This window comes from Strix aluco, chromosome 19, assembly GCF_031877795.1.
Source record: "Strix aluco isolate bStrAlu1 chromosome 19, bStrAlu1.hap1, whole genome shotgun sequence".
NCBI classification, from domain to species: Eukaryota; Metazoa; Chordata; class Aves; order Strigiformes; family Strigidae; genus Strix; species Strix aluco.
The window spans coordinates 2,932,169-2,956,883 of NC_133949.1; the positions used below are offsets into that span (position 1 = coordinate 2,932,169).

Here is a 24,715-nt window from a genome sequence, read left to right on the forward strand (position 1 = left end):
ACACAACAAGTAAAATAAAAGCTGTTTTACCCACGGGGCTCCAGGTAACCAGGACCATAGATCGCCATTCCAGCCACTCCATGTTTGGACATGGACATGAGCCAGTTTTCTGATATCTGTGGTCAATTGAAGGACCACTTCTCCTACATCATCTATTTCTAGGCAACAATTGGAGACATTTAATTTTCCACATACCCCTCCCTCTTCAGCAAGCAGGTAGTCCAGGACCATGCGATGTTGGAGGATCGCGGTGCGCATCTGTTGAGCCTGTTGAGCTAAAAGATCTATGGCATTAGCAGTTTTATTCGTAATAATTTCTAAAACTGCTTGCAGTCTAATTATACGATTCAAATTATAAATTGGTTCTCTTGCCCCTGATATTGGTTCATTAGGGTTCCAGGTGGCAGGTCCATAGTGTTTAATTATTCTCTCAGGAGGCCACTCATTTTCCCCCCACTTTTGTGTTCCACCTATTTTGAAATCAATGGATCACTTACGACGGGTAATACTCTTATTTCCTAATTTATCATATAATTTTATTCCTAATTGGGGGCCATCCGCCTCTGGAAGAAGGAAAAATAGAGGTCGGATAATCCCTGTATAACAAATTCCTGACCAGTTTGTCGGTAATTGTTTGTAGGCAGTATGTCTGCATATCCAATAGTGGCCTTTTTTGGCCTTCGTACCTTTGGCAAATGGTCCCTCTGCAGTCCTTGGGGTTTGAAAATAAGTCGTATTTTTGTCACCCAAAGGGCTGAAAACTTCGTTTAAATTGTTATTTATCCGTATAGTACAATACCAGGACCCAGTGTCATTTTTCCATTCGCAAGTTCGATTATAAAAACTGTTTCCTCGTAGTTTGGCATATTCGGTTTCATTTTTGTCTGACCAGAACCCCTTGAATCCTCTGCTGCGTCCTTGTTCATTAAGCCACAACCATATATAGATACCTCTATCTTTGTTAATTAATTTATGTGTAAGTGTCCATTGACACTTACTCTCTCCCACATCAACTCCTCCTTTCTGAGTTCGGTTCAGACAAAATTTACCCTTGTTAGGAAATTGAACTGGCCATTTTTCACTATCTTCCCAGGTAGTATTATTAACATCACTATAGTTACTTACAATTTGTGATGGGGAAAGCGGCACAGAAACCCACGACCAACTTGACAATCCCAAAGGTCCCCCACAAACCCAGCAATGACTTAAATTGAAAGTTTTACTTATAGTTTTCGCTAACAGAACAAACTCATTCTCTTCAAAGGGGTCATATAAGCTGGTAGTGTTTTGACCCTTTTTAGCCATCATGAGGCCAACACACAAAATGAGGAGAAAAAGCCAGTCGCCATAGTGAGGTCCGGTATGGCACATTTTTCTGTTTATCCCTGGACCCATTGGGTTGCTGCCAACGGTCGAGTTTGTGTCTTCTTAACAGCAAAAATGGGGCCAATCCGGTCTTGCCCCCACTTGGACTTACTCTCAGCTTTTCCCTCACTCTATTACTTCCCTTTTCTTTCAGTTTCTTTGTCCAACTATATAAACTGACTTATGTTTTCATGCAAAACAGTCTAAAACTGAAAAAAAAAAACCTGTGAATGTTACAACTTTTTAACATATATACATACACACAGGTTTCATGTGGACGATTCAAGATCTTTACTACTGTTGATGTCGCTCTGTCTGCCTTGGTAAGTCCAGTCCTATTTTAACTCCGTCGCATTCGGAGCTTCAAATCTCCAGGCGTTGACTCGATCTTCCAATTTGATTCACCTGTGACTGGTCCTTTCACCCTGGAAATATGAGTCCATCCTCTTTCAGCAGTTCTTACAGCTGTCTCCGTAGTCAACAATACCAGGAATGGTCCTTCCCACCTAGAAGATAAGCTTTCCTCCTTCCAGGTTTTAATCATTACTTTACCAAATATAGTCAGGGGATAGTTGGTTAAGTAGCATATAGGGGTTTGCTACCACAGGGAAATGAGCCACAGTTCGCTGATTCACAGCCCTTAAATCTTGCACCGATCTGTAAGATCCGTCTGATTTTAGAACTGGTAAAATAGGTGTATTATGTGGAGACATGCAAGGTTCCAATGTGCCTTTACTTAGTAATTCGTCTATTATTGGTTTCAACCCCTCTCGACCCTTTAGGGGAATGGGGTATTGTTTTATCCGAATTGGTGTCTCCGGATCAATTAAATTAATTTTAATAGGTTTTATTTCAGGTTTTCCAGTCTCTCCTTTTGTATACCAGACCTTCGGATCTATTTGTTGTTCGTCTTTTTCCGTTAATGTATAAATTTTTATTTCTTTTTCTTGTATTATTATTAATTTTAACTCCGTAATTAAATCTCTTCCCAGAAGGTTATTTTCAGCCTCTGGTAGCAACAATAAATCCCCTATAATGATACGGTGTTGGGATTCTATTTCTACATCCCTGACAATTGGTACTTTAAATGGTTCCTCTTTAGCTCCTATTACTAGAGCAGTTTCTTTTTTTTTTACTTTACATCCCCTCGGAATACTTTTTACAGTTGATTTCTCAGCACCCGTATCTACTAAAAACTCAAACTCTTCTCCCTGGGGACCTAATTTCAATTTTATCAAGGGCTCCTCTGATGTCTTTGTCCCCAGGAAATAGAGCCCCTGACACCCCTATTCTTCTTTAAACATCCTTTCATCCCACTCTGCTTTCTACAATTCTGTTGTAAATGTCCCTTCTTTCCACAATAATAGCAGGCTAATGTGTTTTCCCTAATTACTGTCCCTCTCTTTTCACCACCTAATGCTCCAGGTGATTCATTAGAGCGAGATTTCTGAGGCTTCTCCTCTCTCCGCTGAGTTTCTCTGACTGCTGCAACAAATATCTTCGCCTTCACTTTCTGCTTTTCTTCGTCCCTTCTAACATACACCTTCTGTGCTTCTCTCAACAGCTCCTGCAGACCCCGATCTTGCCAGTCGTCTAACTTTTCTAATTTCTTTCTGATATCACCCCACGATTTGGCTACGAATTGAATTTTTAGTAAAGCCTCTCCCACCGGGGAGGTCGGGTCTACCCCCGAACATATTTGTAGAATCTGTTGCTCGCTCTCTGCTTTATTCCCCGGCCGGGCTCCTCCAGCACCGCGCTCAGACCGCAGCGCTCGGCGCAGCCCCTGCGGGGGTGCAGCCGCCGTTGGGCCCCCTCCCTGTGGTGCCGCGGGGGGGGCCGGGTCCTGGTGCGGGGTCGTGCCGCGGTCCTAGGGGCCGCCCGCCGCCGCCAACGCCTTCCCAAACCTCTACCCCACTATTTGTTGTTTGTTTCTGTTTTTCTTGGTTGCTGGTTCTGCTAGTTGATGGAGGGGAAGGAGCGGTAGGCTTTGGTTCCTCATCCTCTGAGCTTCCCTCTTGAGGAGGAGGAAGATTTTCTAAAGGTTCCCATTCTTTTTCTTAGAAAGTTTTGTTATTAGTGTTTTTATTCTTTAGTAATAGGATTTTTGATGTTATTCGGGAACCTCTCCACACCTGAGCATAGTTACATTCTTCTTGATTATAGGGTTTTTTATTGCTTACATATGAATTTAATGCCTGACATGTCCAATCGTCAGTAGTTCCAAATTTTGGCCAAAATAAATGATCAGATTTAATAGGTTCTTTAGTCCACTCGATCATGCAATACTGAATCATTTTTTCTTTGCTTTTTCCTTTTGTTTCAGGCCAATTATTCCAATTTTTTAGCATACAACCCAGGGGACTGTCCTGAGAAATATCGAGCAAATCGCTCCCTCTCTGGGAACCTCTCCATGGGTTCCCCGAGCCGCGGGATTTACTCCCTTTCTGGCCCATATTAACCCTGGGATAAAACCTATCCCGAATCTCTTGCCGGCAACCCTGGGATAAAACTAATCCCATATCAACCCTAGGATAATGCCTATCCTGAAAACCCTTGCCTGAGTCCTTTCAAACCTTTTTTTTTCTTTCGCTTTGCCCCTTCGCCGGCCAGGCCTCTCGCGAGACTCTGGAACCGCGGCTAGAAGGGCTCCACACTCGCTTTGTGACACTGTCACGTCTCAGTCACACCGCACTCACTCCTTTCGCTTCGCCCCTTCGCCGGCCAGGCCTCTCGCGAGACTCTGGAAACGCGGCTAGAAGGGCTCCACACTCGCTTCGTGACGCAGTCACGTCTCAGTCACACCACACTCACTCAGGCAGAAAACCCTCCCGCACCAGGCGTCACTCACAGTCCGAGGTCTTCGCCTGGATCCTTCGCGGGGAATCTCCGGGGAGCGTCGTCTGGGAATCCCGATTTTCTTTTGCTTGTTCTTATTGCCTTCTGTTCGTGATACTGTCGGTCCGAGGAAGTACCGGAGTCCAGGGGCCACCTAAAAGGTGGGGCGCCACCCCTGAAAACCAACACTCCACGGGTCCCGAAGTATCACGTCGGGGTCACCAAATTGTTATAAATGCCGAGGCAGAGGCGAAAATATCTTTAATAAATTTATTTGCAATAAGAACAAGCAAAAAAAACTAGGCACGCCAGGGGGCAGGGGGGGGTTCCCACTCCGCACCGATGAGCACTGGGTGGTGCTACGTCACTCTCTTTTATAGTCCCTCCTTCACATGCGCAGCAGGGTCCCTCAAACTTTCCCGGGCTTTCTGATGTTGCTGGTGCTCCTGGCAGGGATTCCTCCAATCATATTTCACCTGCGCAATCCGGTGTTGCTGGGGACTTCTGACAGGGGTCCCGCCAGTAATTTTCCACCTGCTTAGCATCTGTCACTAAGGAAAAAAAACCTCCAAACTTCTTTCAACAATAAAACTATGACAAATCTCCTTTAACTTGTGTACATGGTAAACTCTTTAACAAAGTCATCATATTTTAACACGAATCACCACCATATTCTTCATAAGATGAACTACACAAGTGTTCTGGACAGGAGCCTGCTTTTGTTTAAATCTTGATTAATTCTTACTTATCAATTATTCTGGTGATTAATTCTATTTTCACATGGACATTTTGTCAACATTTAAGAAGATGCACAGGAGACCCCAGGAGAAGCCCCAACACTCACCTAGGAACGAGGTGACGATCTGCAGACTGACAGCACATCGGGCGGGACAAGCTGGCAAAGAAACACGATGGCAACCGGTTACAGGACATTTACAGCAATCCACAGCCACAGGCAGTGAAAAGCGACTATTTTCTGCAGAGCTGGTGCAGAGCAGAGAGGTGGAGGTGAAGGAGCAGCTGACGGGGGAGGCTGAAGCAGTGCCACCCACGGCAGGAGCTCTGCCGGCTGTTTGCAGGCTCAGAGCAAGTGGTGCTGCCGGATTTCCCAACCAGAAGCACTCCCAGGATCCCAGCACACAGAAACTTGTCCTTTAATTGCTTTTCAATTACTTCTTGTACCTTCATTGTGTGAGACTTCTGCTCTGCCTGCAGATCTCAAGAGATACTTTTCTGAAAGCGGAGCAGGTCGTTCCAGCTTGAAACAAACAGGATTTGTCTTTTGGGAAAGGTGCAAATTAGAAGCTCAGCTCAGAACCTGAACTTTGTCCAGAAAGCCAGAGGAGCAGCAGGGCTCTGCAAAGGGGCTGGGCTCCAGCACACCCCCCTGCTCACCCCCCCACATCTCTCCCAGCACCTCCGAGCTGGGAAAAACTGTCCCACAGCCAGAAGGCAAGAGCCCGCCTGGGCCAGCTCTCGCCCTCGGGCTTAATGCCGATGTCTGATCAGCACCTCTTGGCTCTGGTGACTGGCACCCTCTGAAGCACCACTCTGAGGGGTTTCATCAGACTGAACCCACCCAGCCCAAATCACCACAGAGAGCAGAAAATATTAAATGCGTCACTTCTGTCACACTTGAAGTAAAAATAAAGGGCTAAAATTCACTTCCCTGGGGTAACCTGACAGATAAACCCCGCAGACACAACAGGCCCTTACAGACAGCAAAACCACCAAGTTCAAGGTAAAAGGACAAGCACAGTCACACATCAGAACGTCTGCACAGCCCCAACTGTGACAACAAACCTTTTTTTGAAAAAAATTCAGAACCATGAAAAAGTTTGGGTTTTTAGACGAAAGCTTTCCCCTTCCCCAGTGATCCCACCACCCCCTCCAGGGAAATCGGCCCCAGGCCCTGCACTCACCCACTGCTAGGCCGGGGACACCACCACTGGGGCTGGGGCTGGGGCTGGGGCTGGTGCCACCTTTGCAGGAGAAAAATTCCTTCAGCCATCCAGAACAAAGCGAGTGTTTAAAAGGAGGAATTCCCACTTGCTGGGTGAACCAAATCTCTGCCTGGAACATCCCTCAGTGCAGACCACAGAGAGCTGGAGGACCTCCTGCCTAGGCCGCTGTCCCAATCCAATATCGGGGCAGGTTCTTAAACGATCCCAAGAGCGAGATTAAGACACAAACAAGGTCAGATGCTGTATAACCTTGTGAACTTTATTTTCTATAACAATTGATAATAGTGATAGGACAGAGAGGAAGAGGAAGGGAAAGTCAGAATCCCTGAGCAAGAAAACGGTAGATATGCAGCTAATTACCGCCACCACCAGGGATCCAGCGATGTTCCGTTGGCCCGGGCTCGTTGCAGGTGATGGTGCTCCAAGCTCCAAGCTCCGCTGAAGTCCCGCCTCCAGGTAACAGGTGTCAAAGAAGGTTGCCCCAAGAGAGGAGTACGCAGTCCTTTTATTGTCCCAGTCCCCACGATTTCTCCGAAGAGTCCGCCCATTTCCACGGAGCTCATTGTAATATGTGCCGCCCCATGGTCCTCCATGCACGCGTGCCAGGTGTTCATGGTGGCCGTGCTGGCAGGGGGGGGTCAACCTGCGGTGCCTTCAGCCTTTGCACATCTTCCTCGTCCCGACTTCCTCTTCACCCAGCTCGCGCGCAGGTACAGCTTGGCAGGCACTGCCAAGGCTGTCGTTGTTCTTGCTTTGAGCGGATGTCGTGGTTTCAACCAGGACTCTGCATCTCCTCCAAAGCGCCCTTCCTCAGAGCAACAGGATGCTGAGGCCAAGAAGTGGTAGTCGTGAAGCAGCAATGTTGAGACAAACAAAGTCTAACACAGTTCCTTACAGCCACCTCACTGCAGACCATAGAGCCCTGGCAGACTGTCGGCAGGAAGTAGGCCCTGTGGGGGCCAGGGGGACCCCCAGGGGGGCTCCAGCACATTGTCCCCCCCCAGCACCTGCCCACACTCCTGCCTGTGCCGTGAGGGGGGATTGGGGACCTGTGGGGATTATTGGGGGTGTGTTATTGGGGTTCTGTGGGGGTTATTGGGGTCCTGGGGGGGGTATTTTGGTCCTAGAGGCAGTGTAATGGAGTTGGGGGGGGGGGGGGGGGGGTGTCCTGGAGGGGTTTGGGAAGGTATTTGGGGTCCTCGGGGGGGGTCTTGAGGGAGATATTGGTGTCCGAGGTGGGGGGTTGGGGGGGTGGTGTCTAATAGGCTCCTGGGAGTAGTTTCTGAGGGAGATATTGGGGTCCTGGGGGTCAGTAATGGGGTGCAAGAAGGGTCCAGTGGGGGCTACTAAGGTACTGGGAGGGATCTTGTGGAGGATAAACCTCCCCAAAACATTTCAAAACAGCTCTTATATCCCACATATCCCCCCAAACCACTCCATATCCAACCAAATCACCCCAAAACACCCCATATGCCCCCAAATAACCTCCATATACCCCCAACCCCCCCACATACCCCCATATCACCACAAACCCCCCATATACACTCAAATCACCCCTAAAATTCCCCATATCCCCTCAACCACCCCCATATGCCCCCAAAACCCCCATAAACCCCAAATCACCCCCAAAAAACCCTATATCCCCTCAACCACCCCCATATCACCCCCAAACTTACTATACCCCCTAAACCTCCCCTATAGCCCCAAATCAACCCAAAACCCCCCATATCCCCTAAATCACCCCCCAAACCTCCCCATATGCCCCCAAACCCCCCCGTATCTCACCAAATCCCCCCTAAATCCCCCATATCTCCCCAAATACACCCAAATCACCTCAAAACCTTCCATATCACCCCAAATCCCCCATATCCTTCCAAAATACCACTTCTATCCCCCATATACCCCCAAACACCCCCATATCACCCCCAAATCACCACCCGATATCCCCCCAAACCTCCTCATATCCCACCAAATCACCCCCAAAACCACCCATATCCCCCCAAATCACCGGCCATATCCCTCCAACCCCTCCCATATCCCCGCATATTCCCCCAAACCTCGAAAACCCCTTATATACCCTAAATCAACCCCAAAACCTCCCCATATGGCCCCAAACCCACCCATATCCCCCCAAATCACCCCAAAAACTACCCATACCTCCCCAAATCACCCTGCAATATCCCCCCAAACCCCCATATCCCCCCAAATCACCCCTAAACCCCCCCTTATGCCCCCAAATCACACCATATCTCCACCAAACACCCCCATATCCCACCAAATCACCCAAAAACCCCATAAGCCCCCAAATCACACCAAAAACTTCCCCATATCCCTTATATTACCCCCAAACATCCTCTATATCCCCCAGATCACCCCAAAACCTCCCCACATCCCCTAAATCACCCCAAAAACATCCCCATATGCCCTCAAACCCCCCATATCCACCCAACCTCGTCCAAACCCTCCATATCTCCCCGTATCCCCACAAATCATCTCAAAACCTGCCCATTACACATACACACCAGGATACCCCCCGGACACCTGGGTCTCCTCAGAGTGGGGCTGGGGACTCCCCAGGTGCCTGGTTCCTCCCAAGACACCCCCCTCTGTCACTCTGTGTGTGTGTGTGTCCCAGGCACCATCATGACGAGGACTGCGGGATCCTGGCCAAGGGGCAGTTGAACTCCAGTTCAGCCTCGACGAGCTGCAGGCTTTAGTTCCCTGCCATGTACAATCCACACCACCCTCGGCTAGTGTGTGGCCCAGGAGAGGGGTTGGAATCACACCAAGCACCAGGCGGCCCCCCAAGCAGGGGTCGAATTGACCCACCAATGTGCCCCGGGGGAAAATTCCTTCACATACCCACACACCCTGTCCCTGATTACCAGGGAGAAGAGATCAGCACCTCCCCCTCCCCTTCCCCTCCTCAGGAAGCTCTAGAGAGCAATGAGATCACCCCTCAGCCTCCTTCTCACCAAGCTAGACAAACCCAAAGTCCCCAGCTGCTCCTCACAGGACAGTCCTTCCAGACCTTTCACCAGCTTGGGTGCCCTCCTCGAGACACATTCCAGGACCTTCACAGCCTTCCCAAATGGTGGGTCCCAGAACTGCCACAGCACTCGAGGTGAGGCCGCACCAACGCTGAGTACAGCGGGATAATCCCCTCTTTTGCCCGGCTGCTCATGCTGTGGTTGATGCACCCCCGGGGGCGGTTTGCCCTCTTGGCTGCCAGGGTGCACGCTGCTGGCTCACACTGAGCCTGCTGTCCGCCAGCGCCCCTGCATCCCTTCCTGCAGGGATGCTCTCCAGCCACTCCTCTCCCCATTATGCTTGTGCCTGCCATAGCGCCCTCCCAAGTGCAGAATCCGGCATTTTCATTTGTTAAATTTCATCCCATTAATGATTGCCCAGTGCTCCAATCTATCTAGATCCCTCTGCAAGGCCTCCTGGCCCTCAAGAGAGTCGTCAGCACCTCCCAGTTTGGTATCACTGGCAAACTGGCGAATGGTACGTTCAACTCCTCCATCCAGATCATTGATAAAACACTGAACAGAGCTGGCCCTAGGACTGAATCCTGAGGAACGCCCATGGTGGCTTGTCTCCAACCAGATGTAGCCTCAGTCACTACAAGGCTTTGAGCCAGTTCTTCACCCAGTGCACCGTGAACCTGCTCATCCCACAGTTGGACGACTTGTCCAGAAGGATGCTGTGAGGGACACTATCAAAAACTTTTACTAGAATCCACAAAAACTACATCCACTGCCTTCCCTTCACCACTAGGTGGGTGCAACCATACCTGAGGCGTGAGAGGCAGCTTTTGGTGGACACTCAGGTGAGATAAGGAGCTAGGAAATTAAAATAGGATATAGAAATTAGGCACTCAGGAAATGAAGGTATAACTTAGTTTCGAGATAAAGATGGAAGACTTAGAGATCAGGCTGGGGGCTAGAGGCCCATTACTTAAAAGATAACTAAGATAGAATAGGATAATAGATCATAGTCACACACAGAATCACACAAAATCGTCTAGGTTGGAAAAGACCTAGAAGATCATCCAGTCCAACCATTGACCTAACACTGACAGTTCCCAACTACACCAGATCCCTAAGCGCTAAGTCAACTTTACTCTTAAACACCTCCAGGGATGGGGACTCCACCACCTCCCTGGGCAGCCCATTCCAATGCCTGACTACCTGTTCTGTAAAGAAATGCTTCCTAATATCCAGTCTAAACCTTCCCTGGCACAATTTGAGGCCATTCCCTCTTGTCCTATCACTTGTTACTTGGTTAAAGAGACTCGTCCCCAGCTCTCTGCAACCTCCTGTCAGGTAGCTGTAGAGGGCAATGAGGTCTCCCCTCAGCCTCCTCTTCTCTAGACTAAACAACCCCAGTTCCCTCAGCTGTTCCTCATAAGACATGTGCTCCAGATGTCGATGGGCCAGAGAGCAGAACAATATGGAAACCTCGATTAATGGAAGCTGTGAGGGAACGCTTCCTGATGGAATAGGAAGACAGCCCTAAAAACTGGTCAAAACCAACCCTACGGTCCGGCCTGAGTCCAGGAGGCGACAGAGACTGCGCAAGGAACGGAAGTAAAAAGTTCAACAGTGAGGAAGAGGAGCTACTTCATCTCTGCGACCCCAGCCCACGACCACCGGGACACACTGCGCAGGCGCGACTAGGAGGAGACCGGGGCGGAACGTATGAAAAAGACTTTCAGGCTCATTATAATACGAAGTGGGGATAGGTCATGCATATGTATAGGTGTATTATGAATATGTGATGCTTTGTAGCATAAAGCCAAGACAAGGTGCCATGGGAGGGGCACACGTTTTGTGGTGAAGCGATGCCCCGTGTGTCTCAGCGCTGAATAAACATACCTACTTTATAACCTTATAGCTTGTGGAGTCGTGTTTCCGCAAGTCACAGGAGCCAGCTGTGGGTGCTGTGGGTGCCCCTGTGCCAACAGTTTGTGGTCTCTTCGACTGATCATTTAAGCAGAATGGATGGGTAATGCTTGCTACTGCAATAGGTCAAAATACACCATCTCTGTCCTTAATCACACTACGGTTGCCAACTCTTTTTAGAGAAAATGCTAATGGTAATTGCAACTCCCTAATGAAATATATAGGCTTACTAGTCACTAGTGAAAGATGTAGCTTAGACAAAATATAGTTAGTAATAAGGATGAAATGGTATAAGAATGTGTGTATTCAACTTTCTTTGTTTAACAATATTAAGAATTAAGAACTCAAGTGTTTCTCAAGGCTTTGATGAGAAACCTTATTAGAAACTCCCTTGGTTTTCCCCCTTGAGTGGAGGCCAGGCTCTGGGTGGAACCCAACAGGAGGATGAGATCAGATATTTCCGCTCAAAGAAAATTGCCAGTTATTTTGGCCTGTTGATTTAGAGGCTGGACCTGCTTGCAGCGATGTTGGATGCCTCACCTACGGATGGACACATCGCGTAGGATTTCCGGTTTGCGAGGAAGGGCACTCTAAATTCTCGCTGCATCCAGGGTTCCCCAGCAATTGCGGATCTGAATATTAGTGCCCCATTAAGTAAGTGTGCTATTCTGTATCTTCCTTATTTTGTAACACTTAGTCATATGCTTTATGGCAGTGATGAGAGTGCTTGTGTGAAGAAGACGTGTGCTGAATCTGATTTTGTGTGCACCAGTGGTCAGTGTGTGCCTAACAGATGGCAGTGTGCTGGGGATCTGGACTGCGAGGATGGGTCTGATGAGAGTGCTGAACTGTGCCATAGGGGAACATGCTGGGTAAATGAAATCAGCTGTGGTCCTCAGCCAACCCAGTGTATCCCTGTGTCCTGGAAATGTGATGGTGAAAAAGACTGTCCTACTCTTTTCAACTAGTAACTGTAACTGCTGTATTATCTTTAGCCTTTTGTAGAATTATTTTATGTCTACTGTGGGTTTTTTTGAAGTTTGTCTAAACCTTAATTGATAAAGCTCTGAAACAAGTCTTGCAGGTGCAGCTGTAAAACAAAGAAGGGGGAGATGTGGGATACATCGGCCTGTCAGCCCTGCACAGCCCCTGAGAAGCAGCAAGGCTTTGATGAGAAACAGGCCTTGGGAGAAAGATCAGAAACTGCCGAGTTGTGCTGAGGTGGCAGGGAAAAACAACGGCCAGCTGCAACACTGAGCTGTGGGAAAGTGCTGAGCTGTGAGAAGTTACCGCCGCGTGAACAGCGCGTGAACGAGAGGGTGATTGGTCTGCACAGCGCGTGTTAGAGTGGTCTGATGCTGGTAGGAGAAAAGGTTGATAGCTGTCTAATTGCTGATTTGCTAATTATGAAGTAAGAGCTCTGGCAAGAGCATAAGTATGTACTACTGGAAAAATAAACGGCTTTGCTTGATATAACGCTCATAGAGTTGGCAAGTCCATTATTCTCCTGCACTGAAGACTCCAACATTATGTGGATGTTCGCAGACAGACTAACCGGGTATTCTGCAGGAAGCCATAATCAAACTAAAGATGATGATACAATTCTCATTCCCACTACAGGCCTGTAGGATCCTGATTGCTCTGGGTCATCCACCCTGGGTCTGAAACTTACTGGTTTACCTGAACAACCAAATCCAGCACATGCTAAAACCCTTTTACAGGAAATAATTGACATGATCCAGATTTCTATGGAATTCAAGGATTTACCCTCAACCTGAGCTGAAAAGTGCATTCTAAGTGCATTAATACCATCCACACAGGTTAGAACCAGGATCTCTTCTGCCTCTGTAGCTCCTAACTACTGATATCTACAGGAAAGTGTCACAGCCCTCTGACAGAATGTGGCACAGGGATGTACTGTAGAGCACTGGAGGGCACTGGGATGAACTGCTGGGCACTGGGCAGCTCTGGGGGGCACTGGGATGAACTGGAATGAACCAGAGGGCACTGGGAGTTTGTTGAGTTATTAACAGCATGTGGGCACAGGTATTTACAGGGGGTCCCCTGGGGTGGGTGGCCAGTGAAGGGGGTCCCGGGACCCTTGGGGACATGGGGGTGCCCTGGTTCAGCTAGGATAGGGTTAAGTTTCCCCAGCAGTGGGGGGAAGCTCTAGCCGGGTTATTCAATACCATGCTGACATCACCTCCGTGCACTGAAGCATGGGAGCATCGGTGAATGTGTGTTTCGTGCCATCGCTCTCCTTACTGCTGTATCAGTACGTATCTTGCTCTGTTCATTGTTATCACTGTTATTGTTATTGTTGTTTGTTGTGTTGCTGTTGCTCTGTTGTATTAAACCTCTCCTTATCTCAGCCCCGGGGCTTTGTATTTCACTCCCTTTGTGGGGGAGGGGCAGCGGCCATGTGGTCTCAGACCCCGGCAGGGGCTAAACCATCACAGGGGGGCACCCAGGTAACCCCCTATCCCCCTCCAGAGGGGTCTCAGCACACTGAGTGACACTGGGGACATTGAGGGGGGGACACGGGGACACTGCAGGACATCCAGGGACACTCTGGAGACAGCCAGGCCACCCTCTGCATCTCCATAGAGAGGTCCTGGGACACTGGGGGACCCACAGAGACACTGAGGGACATCCCCTGACCACCCCCGTCCTCATAGAGGGGTCCCAGGAACACATGGGTACCCCTAAGACACATGGAGACACTGCAGGGGGGGAACATGAGGACACTGATGGACCACCAGGCCACCCCCTGTCCCCATAGAGGGGTCCCAGGACACTGGGAGACACTGGGGGGGACACTGGGGGCCACCCAGGCCACCCCCATCCCCATAGAGAGGTCCTGGGACACTTGGGAACACTGCAGAGGGGACACAGGGACAGCGGTGGACCCCCAGGTCCCCAGCAGTGTGGTGCCAGTGGGGTCACTGGGCAGACTGGGGGCACTGTGCCACCACCTGGGGGTCCTGTTGGCTTTCCCAGCGGAGGAGGGGGGTGGTTGTGGACTGTCCCAGGCTCTGATTTGGGGGGGACAGGGGGGGACGTGGTGGCAGAGGGGAACAGTTTGGGTCCTGGGGTGGGGGCACCCATGGGGGTCCCAGTGTCCCCCTTGGTGTCACTGGTGGGGGGCAGGGACACCACGATGTACTTCTGGACGCTGCCGGTGACAGTGGCACTGGGGACCGTGGGCACTGCTGACACCAGTTTGACCACAGGCTGGACACTGGGGACAGTGGTGGTGCCAGGGGAGGTGGCCGTGGGCACCGGGCTGGGGCTGAAGGTGATCACCTGGGGGGCACAGGGACCGTGGGGGATATGGGGATGTGGGGACAGTGTGGGACATGGGGACCGTGGGGGGACATGGGGACAGTTTGGCATTCCGTTGTACATGGCTGAGCGAGAGAAAATTAATGCAACCTAAGGAAGTGAACTTTCCTCCTGTAACGCCTGAAGGCAAAAGCTCCAGCACTTCTCTGCGTGGCTGTGCCGTTGTTCTGCACAGGCTCCCCCCTCCACTTCCCACCCTTCATCAGCATTCACAGCGGCCTCACCATGTCTGGGTGTGAAACTGTTGGTGGTTCCAGTGTGTTCACACTCATGGACGGCAGCTGGGAAGATCCCAGCGAAGATCTCCAGCTCTGCCAGCCAGTGCTGAAAGAGATCCCAGAGCAGGCAGAGGAGCTGCCATCGCCCCGGCATTAAGGCTCTGAAGGCCAGTTATCCCCTGCCGACAGGCAAGGCCGCACATCACTGCCCTTCCCCTGCCGCCTGCCGGCTGGTTTAAAGCCAACTTCTCTGGCTGAGACACAGAACCCAACCAGGGCTGTGCCTGAAGCCTCATCTCACTAAACTGAACTTCAGCAAAAGGGTTTCAGGGGCTACTAAGGCTTAAGGCAGAGCAAGGGGAAACGTGCCCTTCTTCAAGAGCAACGGGTGAGGAAGAGAGAGAGGGAAACCTCAGGAAAATCCAGGTTCTTCAAGTGGAACTTGATGACACCTGGGCAGGTACCCACATAGCACCAGGGCACGTGTTTTCAGCTCAGCTCACCTGGGCAGCAGGGCCTCAAATACAGAGGAATGGCACCTATTTCCAGGAGCTATAAGTCTTCGTCAGTCACTGAATCTTGAGGAGAACAAGGAACACACCTCACAAGATGAACATCTTGTTCTTTATTTATCCTGTATAGAAACATTTGAGAAAGGCCTGAGCTTTTTTTTTTCCTAATTGCCTAGTCAAAGCCTTATTTTTCAATACTTAAGTCACCTTTGATTTCTAAATGACTCAGAAGCTTTTAATAATTTTCCCCTGATTCAATCAATCATTTCATGTCTGCTTTTCCTCTGGTAGCACACAAGGAGTGCTGTTAACATCAAGCACATGAGAGACAAAGGCTCTAGATACTGTGGATGCTGTAAATATTTGTATCAAACGCTTCAGTAGATGACACTGAGAGAACACCTTTACCACAGCGGTTGCCAAATCATTTTGTAAGAGCTGTCAACCGCTCACGTACGAACTGCCTCTTAACCCAAAGCCCAGTAAAGGCAGTGTGGTTTCATAAATCCATCCCAGACATCTCCTAGAGCTCAGGAGCCACCACTGCTCTGTCAGCCCCTGCAGGGGAAGCCCAGAGAACTGCGGGGCTCTGCCCACCGCAACCTGTCCCGCTCTTCTCCTGCCTTTCACAGCCCTCTCTGCACAGCCAGCGAAGAGTGAAGCCTGTCTCAGTATTAAAGATCTCGTTATGTTCAAGGTGCAGTTTGAAAATATTGGCCAGAGGTATTTTGCACAGTGCCACTGACCATAATCTAAGTAGCTCTTGATTTTTGTTTTGAGAGAGAGAGAGAAGAGGGTGAAGAGATCAAGAGATGAGCAGACACAGAAACCGAACTGTTTTCTCATTTCTACACAATTGGTCCAGGAATGGACAGCACTGGTGGGGGAGAAATCGGTGATGTTTCTGTTTCCAGGTGTGACCTGTGAATAAGGAATGCTTTACGGCTGATGATGAGGAACACGATTTCAACTTTCAAGCAACAACTTCTGGCAAATGCAACGGGGGAAAGAAGGAACTAGGGTTTCCAGGCTACACGTCTAGATCTGGACTTCCATTCCTCAACCATGTTGTGCCATTTCCCAAAAGAACAGAGTGCAAATGACAGAAAAAATCAGGCACAGGAGCTCAGGAGGCAGAGCACACCTGCATGATGCACGCAGGACTACCAGGGGAAACGCCCAGCTGGGCTGATGCATCCACTTAAGACCTTCCGGGCACCATCTGACCAGTCCCACTCCAACAGGATCTCAGGAGCCCAGTCTTAAAACATCCCTAAGGCAACGAGCTCTGTGCCTCAGGTCTCCTACCTCATCTCTTGGGAGTGTTTTTCATTTCTAAAGGGTTGAACAAACCAATCCAGAACAAAACCTTCAGTCTCTGGGGGATGATAGGGGGTGGGGGATGGCGGGGGAAGAAGGCATGAAAGAACAGGTATTGGCTTCCAGAGTGGAAACAAAACAGGGGTAACGAGGCATGACTGTCTCTCACAAACATCAAATAAATCTGAAGAAATAGCTACTAAGGCAAGTCACTGCCATGTAAACAGAAGGATCGATGCACACAGAAAGAAAAAGGAAGAGGACAGAGCAGGTTCCCACATCTAACAGATGGGTGCATTCCCAGGAAGATGCTACAAAGCAAAGACAGCAATAATTAGCTGGCTTCCTTCCCCAGAGTTTATGGTCTTTTATTCCAAAGCAGTTATCCTTTTCAGAGCCCATGATGATCTGCTTATTAATCCCCATAGCCAAGAGGAGAGGAGGATCTGACTTCCCTTTGGTACAAACAGATGGGACACAAGTCCTGCACTTCTCCAGTTTTACAGGTCTGCTGCAGGAAATACTCTCCTGTAATTCCTGACAGTGTCACAGAAAGAACTCTTCAGCTTTACCATTTGCACCTCGCTGTCTGGATTCACAGAGAAATCATATGGTCATTCCTAATAATGATGCAAATTAATCAGACAATAATACTGAAGAAAGTAACAATCACAGCTGAACAACAGAGTTAAATAAAGGAAGGGATGAAATGAGCAAAAAGTGCGTCAGCTCTTGGAAGTTGTTCCTACACATCATGTGTGTATCCTAATCCTCTGAGAGATCAACATCAGAGGAATTCCAAATTCTCTTTCAATGTTATGTCTACGAGAGAACCCAAAATATTCTACCTCACAAGGTAATGTATAACAAATTAATTCCATGGCATCATCCTGAGGAAGAAAAGAACAAGAAAACTAAAAGGATTTCAAGCACTGAATGTGACTTGAGGGAATAAAGATTTTTGAATTGAAAGGACAAGAAAGAAGCCTGGCACCAAACAGTTGAGAGAGCTTCTATATAACAGGGAGCACGACAAAGGCAGATGAACCAGGTCAATATAAACCAGACAACTGTGTCTTCCCTTTGAGACGAGAACAAACTACCACTATACAGATTATTTCAATTTGAAAAAAAGTGCTTTTTCCACATTGCAAGTAACTAGTTAACAAGATAAACGAGGTGTTTTTTTCTATTTTATGGTATGATTTTTTCACAAGTCTTTGTCTTCATACCAGTAAAGGACTAAACCAACGGCCCCAACATGCCTCCTGAAACCAAAGTCCTGCCTTCCAGCATGTCCAAGCCCCTTGCATAAACATTGTGAAAGTGATGAACCAAACTGGAAACAAAATTCTGAAAACTGGAAAATGTCCCCTACCTTTCTTTACCATCTGTGAACATACTACGGCTGTTAGAAGCCAGCCCTGCGGTGAGCAGGAGGTTGGGAGCAGTTTCAAATTCCGTTAACCTGTGCACACTGAGATGGGATGTATCCTGCAGGGGAAGGCGGGGTGGGAACTTAGAAAACTGAAAAAAACCACCAAACCTCAAAGGTACAGAAAGCATTCTAACAAGGGGAGCAAAGCTGAAATGCCACCCTCGGCACACAGAGCTGCGAGTCCCTTGCTCCCGGCAGCAGAAGATGGTTTCTTATTGTAGGACATTAGATCCTAAACCAAGTGCCACACAGCATTTGGCTGTGGGAACAACGAGTGTTTGGGATTATTCCTGGGAAACGGCAGACACTTCCCTGCATCCCCCAGAGTGCAACTCCATCACCAGGGTCTGCACGGGATACTCTGTGCGTAGCTGATGCCAGCAGGAACAGAAAAGCAAAGGGCTCAGCTCAGGCGAAGGAGTCCCTGGCCCCAGCGCCAGCGTGCGCTCCCAACACACAAACTCCAGATTCCCCTCTATAGATGTAAACCTGCACATTCTCCACCTCTGCACACAGTTCAGAACATTGTCTCCTCCGGAACAGAGAGCAAAATACCGCAGAGACGTTACAAAAGAAAGTATTCTGATACTGAAGAGCTCTGGTTTGTCACGTCAAGCATCAGGCACCCCAGCAGCGGGTGGCTGTGGAAGGCGTGTGGACAGAGATAATTCAGCGGGCACGGGGAATGCGGGAGAGGAAAGCTCACAGACAGACGCCAGAGGATGACAGCTTGGGCATTTGTTGCCAGGTTGAGAGAAGGCCGAAACACATGACAGAGAGAACTGAAGGCAGGTGGTTTTCCATTTCTTGGGTTTGCTTCTCGGTCAGAATGGAGCCGGGGAGACACCCAGCTTCGGCACTTTGTTTCTGCAACTGTCTGCAACGTCTCCACAACACAGGATGGTGTCTACAGAGGACCCGCAAAACCCACATACGCTGCTGGTAGATTCACTTTCAGTCTTTTGCATTTCCTTTTACCTTCCCCACCACCACTTCTGAAGCAGCACAGGCACTGTGCAGTTGCTGCTTCATTTCCGTCACCACCACCACCCTCCAGCTGCAACATTTTCTTCCAGTTCCAGCAGAGATCACACCTGCGCTGGGCAGCACAGCCTGGCCAAGAGCACAGACACATCAAAGCAGTGATACCAACCTGCCTGTGCAGCATCCGCCACCAGGAGCCACAAACAGGAACAGCAGCAACAACCGTAGTGTCACTGCAGTCAGACACGAGACCTGGATCAATCTGTCTGTGTTTGTAACACAGCAAACTGCACTACACCAGTAAAGAGAGCAATCTCATCTTCATAAAGATTAGAGGTCTTTTCCGAACAAGAAAAAGCATGTTTGGGTTATCTTCTTCCTGCGAGTTTTCAGTAGGAAAATTAACATTCACCATTTACCTATTTCTACACATAACAGAGCATGGCAGAAATATGAATTCTAATGAGATTATTTTCAGGAAGAGAAGAAATATCCCCAAACACTTGCTACACATCTTTAATGGAAGAGATAGAAAGTACTGCAAAGCACAGGGCCAAGCTGAGTGCTCTAGTCAAGAAAAAATCTTCCCATCTCTACAATTGCTCCATAACCGTCCTCAGAGGGGTTTTGTCCCCTCCTCAGAAACACAAACTTCCAGGCACTCGCAAATACAAAGTACTGACCTGAGTGAATCACAGTCATTCCCAAATTATTTCCCCAGGGCAGATTATATCTAGTAAGGAAGCTGCAGGTAATTTCCACAAGTTACCAAGGAAGTTCCACCCTCCCTTTTGGTCACCTCGTAAGGGAGGAGCAGCTTCTCTGGGCCAGAGGAGCAAGGCTCTGCTTTTATTTATTTTCTGACACGAACAAAACCTGCTTAGGGATGTAGAGCTCCAAAAACTTCATTTCTATAATGCTATCCAGGTTGTACTCCTCTCTCTCTGCCTCCAGTATCACCGACACAAGAACACCCCACGTTCTCTCTCACACGCACACCTGAGACACTTGTTGCAGAGACAAACCCCTGCAGGTGAGTAAAGCCTCAGCTCCTCGTGGAGGCAGATCAGATGCAGCAGTCCTGCCATCCAGACCCCTCTCAGCACAGGCCTCCCAACAGCTCTTCAGACACCCCAGCAGAATTCCTACTTCTCATTTCCGACACAGCCATCACAAACCCCCACCTCTGACTCCACTCACCCATACACCATAAATCCTCTCACGCAATTTGGGTCCAAAGAAGGGACTGCAGAAGCCTGGACCTTAAGTACTAAATTCACTTGTTTGGTGCACAAATGCCACCGAGCTCATGGACAGACTCCATGTTCTGAGCTTCACCTTCACTGGAAGCTTAATAAGTGCCCGTTTTTTAGGGTCTGAAGTGAAAGTTGCCCCTCAGTCCGTGCGCGGCTGAAGCTGGGACAGCGACACGCTGTGCATCCAGCCAGCCAGGGCTGGGTGTGATCCTGGGGCCTGGAGAGGAAGCGTTTGAACCTCAACAAGCTGAGAATGGAACTGCTGCACAGGTCAGGAGCAACGTGCTATTGGCACTTTTTACAAGAGTGAAATACTCCTGTGTTGTTGTTTTGGATCACCAATGGGAAGAAAATGTAATATACAACTGTCACAGGTACATTGGCAGGGATTTTGTTATTCCTTTCCTCTGGGTTTTTAAATTCTAGAAACTTCAAACTTTTAATTAGACTCTGATGCCATAAAAATTAGACAAACTCTGCCCTAAGCTCTGGCAGGAGAAGCAGCCCAGGCAGTTTTTCCCTTGGGCTCTGTCTGCCATCAGCGATGGGATTCAACCATAAACTGGCTCCTTCCCCCACACCAATATCTCACCCCGTGCCGCAGTAGGGATGGGAAGCTGCTCCCAGTGCCCAGCCAAGGCCATCTGGCAGCAGAGCAGTTTCCTTCAGGCCTTTCCCAGCAATCCCAGTCTCACTCCGGAATCCATCGGAAGCAGTTTGTAACTAAAGGCACCTGCTGGAGATACCTCCCGGGCTCAGGGATTTACAGTGACAGAGGCAAAATGTAATTAAAGCGGCCAGATGAGGCTGGGTCGCTCCTCCACCAGGACAGTGCTGAAGGACGTTGCCTTTCCAGCCCCAAACCGCTGCTTCCCCCCCCCCCCCCCCCCCCGCCATTTCAGCTTCCCCCGGGAATTCAGCACCAAGAGCCACCGGACAGCCCGAGGGGGGGTGAAGCCGCTTTTCTGGTTTTTTTCCCTTTTCCCCCCCAAACCTCCCGCCGTTCCAGGGTCCCGCTGTACTCACCCAGAGCGGCTGCTCCCTCGCAGGGGCCGGGCGAGGCTCCCTCCTCCCGGGGGTCCCCACGGGGGGGCCGGAGGCGGCGGGGGCTGGGGGGGAGCAGGACGGAGCGGCGCTTCGCTCCCTCGGAGGGCGCCGGGCGCGGGGGGGGCAGTTTCCCCGCTGCCCCCTCCCGGGGCCGGGGCTGTGGGGGCGGCAGGGGGGGGTGTCTCGGCGCGGGGCCGGGACGCAGCTTCTGCCCGGCAAAGGCGGCCGGTTCGCCGCCGCCGGCACCGAGAGAGCCGCTCCGCTCCGCCCGCTCCGCTCCCCCCGCCGGCGCCCGGGGCTCAGCGTCCCGGCCCCCCCCGCCCTCCCGGCCCCGCCGCCGCTGCCGGCCAAGCCCCCCCCGCCAGCGCCGGCCCCGGCCCCGGCGGGAACTTCCGCGGCTGCTGCCGCCGCCTCCGCCGCTGGGATCGGCAGCCGGACGGGGCCGCCCGGGCGCGCACCCCCCGCGCACATCCCCGCGCACACAGACACACACGCCCCCCCCCCGCCCCCCCCCGGGCTCTCCGGGCCGTACCTGGGGGGGGGCAGCGGGGGCCGCAGCGCGCACCTGCCCGGCCCGCCCGTCCGCGGCCGCGGAGCGGAGCATCCGCCGCGGGGAGCCCCGCGCTGAGGGACCGCCGGCGCCCAGCGGCAGCGCGGGCAGCGCCGCCCGGGAACACGCGTGGGAGCCGCGGGCAGGGCTGGGCTGGGCTGGGCTGGGCTCAGCTGCCGGCGGGGAGCCCGGGCGGGTGAGCAGGAGCTGCATCCCATCCTCAGAGGTGTGCGGTTCCCAGGAGTGGAAAGATGGGCCAAACAGCTCCTCCGGATCTCCCCAGGCCAGCACTGGAATGTGCCACTGCTCACACCTCCTCTCAAAAAAAAGGTCTTCATCACTGTAATGGGTTAAAATCCCATGAAAGTGTAAGAACTGTCATCAGTCACCAGCTCTGCAGACGTTTAAAGGAATACCGATACGGTTTTGATGGAAAATTGTACACTGTGTGTTTAGTTTGGGGTTGGTTTGTTTGTTTGAAATCATTCTTGTCAGCTGTTTAGTTCTTTGTTATTTCTTTGACACTAAGTGACAGGATTTCTCCCATTCTTTTCGTTCTGGAATGCTTCTCGACGTTCTTATGTCAAAGAGAACTTTTGCCTCTGTTACAGACATGGACACTGACCATAGTCAGCAAGCCAAAATCCTCAGAATCTAAAAAATCATCATCAAGGCGGTCTGACCAATCTAAGAAACCCCGTACTGAAACAATGACGTCATGCCCCGCAATTTGGGGCCAGGTACCACCTGCAGAAGAGCCAAACAGAGTCTGTGGACACAGGACCTGGAGGTGCTATTTATTGTAGACCATCTCAGAAACCTAAGCCTTTTGCCCAAAGAGCTCTAGGCAAGTGTGTCTTTGGTCCTCCCCCCTTTTTCTTAAAAACAAAAGTAGAAAACGCAGTTCTTACCTGTTGCACTGCTCTAAGATGGGACGACGACGAATGAAGACTTCAACGGCAGACTGCAATTCTGTGAGTGCCCTCGGGCAACTGAAGTGACTGGTGCTGCAAAACTTAGTTTTATCTACTTACAATCTATTTGTAACTTAGGTTGATCTATTTACAGTCAGTTGCGGGAGCTTTTTATAATACACAGACTCCTCCAGCTCTTTTCTGTTACGCAGAGAACAGTCCAAACCTGCACAGCCCTGAGTGCCCAGTGCACCCCAGGGTGGCTGTGTCTGTACAGCAGGTCCTGGCGCAGCACGGGGAAGGCACTTCTGGGCCGGTTTCAGGCTACTAGAATACTCTCTACGGCTGTGAGCTAAATACCCACCCAGAACGTAGCCTTGGTTTGTTGTTTCTTTTCTAGTGTTTCCAGTGTAAGGCTTTGGCTATTCTTTGTCACTCCAGCAGCTGGGGTTCACGTGTCATGCAATTATTGTGAAATCCCAACGTGATTGATTACCTGTAGGAGAGTCTGTAGGCCAGGTTGGGGGAATCTGTTTATAATGTCGAAATACTAGATCCAAAAAGAAACCAAAACTTACCGTGTGAATCAGTGCAGCAGATGAAGATCAAAACTATGTCAGTTGATCCATGGTTGTGTTGCTTCACTCTGTCGTGGATTTCTTGGGGAGGAGCAAATCAATTAGTTGTGCAACGCCTCGTTTTTACTGTTGATAAAACGGGCATCTTGCAGTTTCAGCCTTACCTGTACGGATAAGGGGCAATTCATAAAAGGCTGGCCACATGAGCAAGGCTTTGTGTTATTGTGTCTGTGGGATGGGAAGAAATGTAAGCCCTTGTTTTGCAATGTCATCCAGGTCACAGGGGAATGTCCTAGGTGCTGTTAAATCAGGCAGCATAAAAGAATAGTTGTCAGCACTGGTGCTGGCATAAAGGAGAGCCACAAGCCATGGTAGATGAAACTTTCACTTGTCTCTTTGTGTGCTGGATTTGCAGTGGACTGTAGAGTGCGTTTCCTTGATTTTAACAGAAGGTTTTGGTTCTGTTTCTATTGCTGTCAGTTCACTGCAGTGCATCTAAGATAGTCTTGTGTGGCATAAACAATTGGAATGCTGCTGCTTAATGCTCTGCCAGGCAGTTGCTGCTGGGTTGCTCTGACTGTCTTGCGCGTTGCTTTTGTTTTGGTTGGCATTCAGAACGGAGACAGTAAAGACAGTAACGTGCTGTTCATTGAATAATGCTGAAGCCTTCAAAGATGTTTGCTTCCGGAACCCCTCTCTTGTGTGAGAGAAACTTCAGTTTAGGCACTTTCACCACGAGGCTCAGATGAGTTGAGCAAGGACTACTGAAGAAGAAAGAACCTTAAAAACCTAGAGGACAGAATATTATGCTCTAATACAGAGCCAAGGAAAGATCAATGGAATGTGTCAAGCTAGTAACCTGGTACTGAGCTGGCCTAAGACAATAGTGGTGTTCTTTATTAGCACAATTCCTGTGTGCTTACACCCAACACACACGGTTTCATGGCTCTAGGCTTGAACAGATCCTCTATCCAATACAGATAGACAGTCCGAAGGGTAAGTAGGTAACAGCGTTTACTTCTTAGTCCAGTCCTGCATCATCTCTGCTGCCAGGAGACTACCTATGTATAGATGTATAATGTATATATGTATATAAGATGTATATATGTATAAAAGAAGAAAAAATTTAAAAGATAAGGTACAGAAAGCTAGCAGTAAGCATAAGCAACAAACCTGGTGCAAGATGCGTCTTGGACGAAGGCATGATTTCTTGTATTGCAAAATGTAGAGTTTTTAATTTTGAGGTGTGGTCCAGTGTTCAGCGATGTGGGCTCTGGTGGGAGGAAGCAACCTGCTGGGCTCTCTCCTCTCCTTCCCCGACCTCCCTTCTCTCTCTGGAAACTCTCTGCCCAGCCTGTCCTTCCTCCTCCTGGTTCCTGCACTGTCCGCAGCCACCTGAGCTGCCTTGTGCACCTTCCCCTTCCCTCTGCGGAGACCTGGGAGCGAGTCCAGCCCGGCTCTGAAGGGCAGGAAGGGAGG

At 49.9% G+C, this 24,715-nt stretch overlaps 1 protein-coding gene across 1 annotated transcript; it reads right to left on the reverse strand.

The window, feature by feature from the left end:
- Nucleotides 1–8,737: 8,737 nt before the first annotated feature.
- On the reverse strand, nucleotides 8,738–23,440 carry LOC141932305 (uncharacterized). Its single transcript, XM_074845704.1, has 8 exons — nucleotides 23,401–23,440; nucleotides 23,237–23,317; nucleotides 22,428–22,491; nucleotides 21,727–22,084; nucleotides 21,174–21,351; nucleotides 15,141–15,271; nucleotides 14,644–14,743; nucleotides 8,738–10,012 (listed from the first exon to the last, which is right to left on the reverse strand). The coding sequence occupies exons 1-6, from the start codon at nucleotides 23,438–23,440 to the stop codon at nucleotides 15,267–15,269; spliced, it is 726 nt and encodes a 241-aa protein (XP_074701805.1). The 3' UTR covers nucleotides 8,738–10,012; nucleotides 14,644–14,743; nucleotides 15,141–15,266.
- Between the last annotated feature and the right edge of the window lie 1,275 nt (nucleotides 23,441–24,715).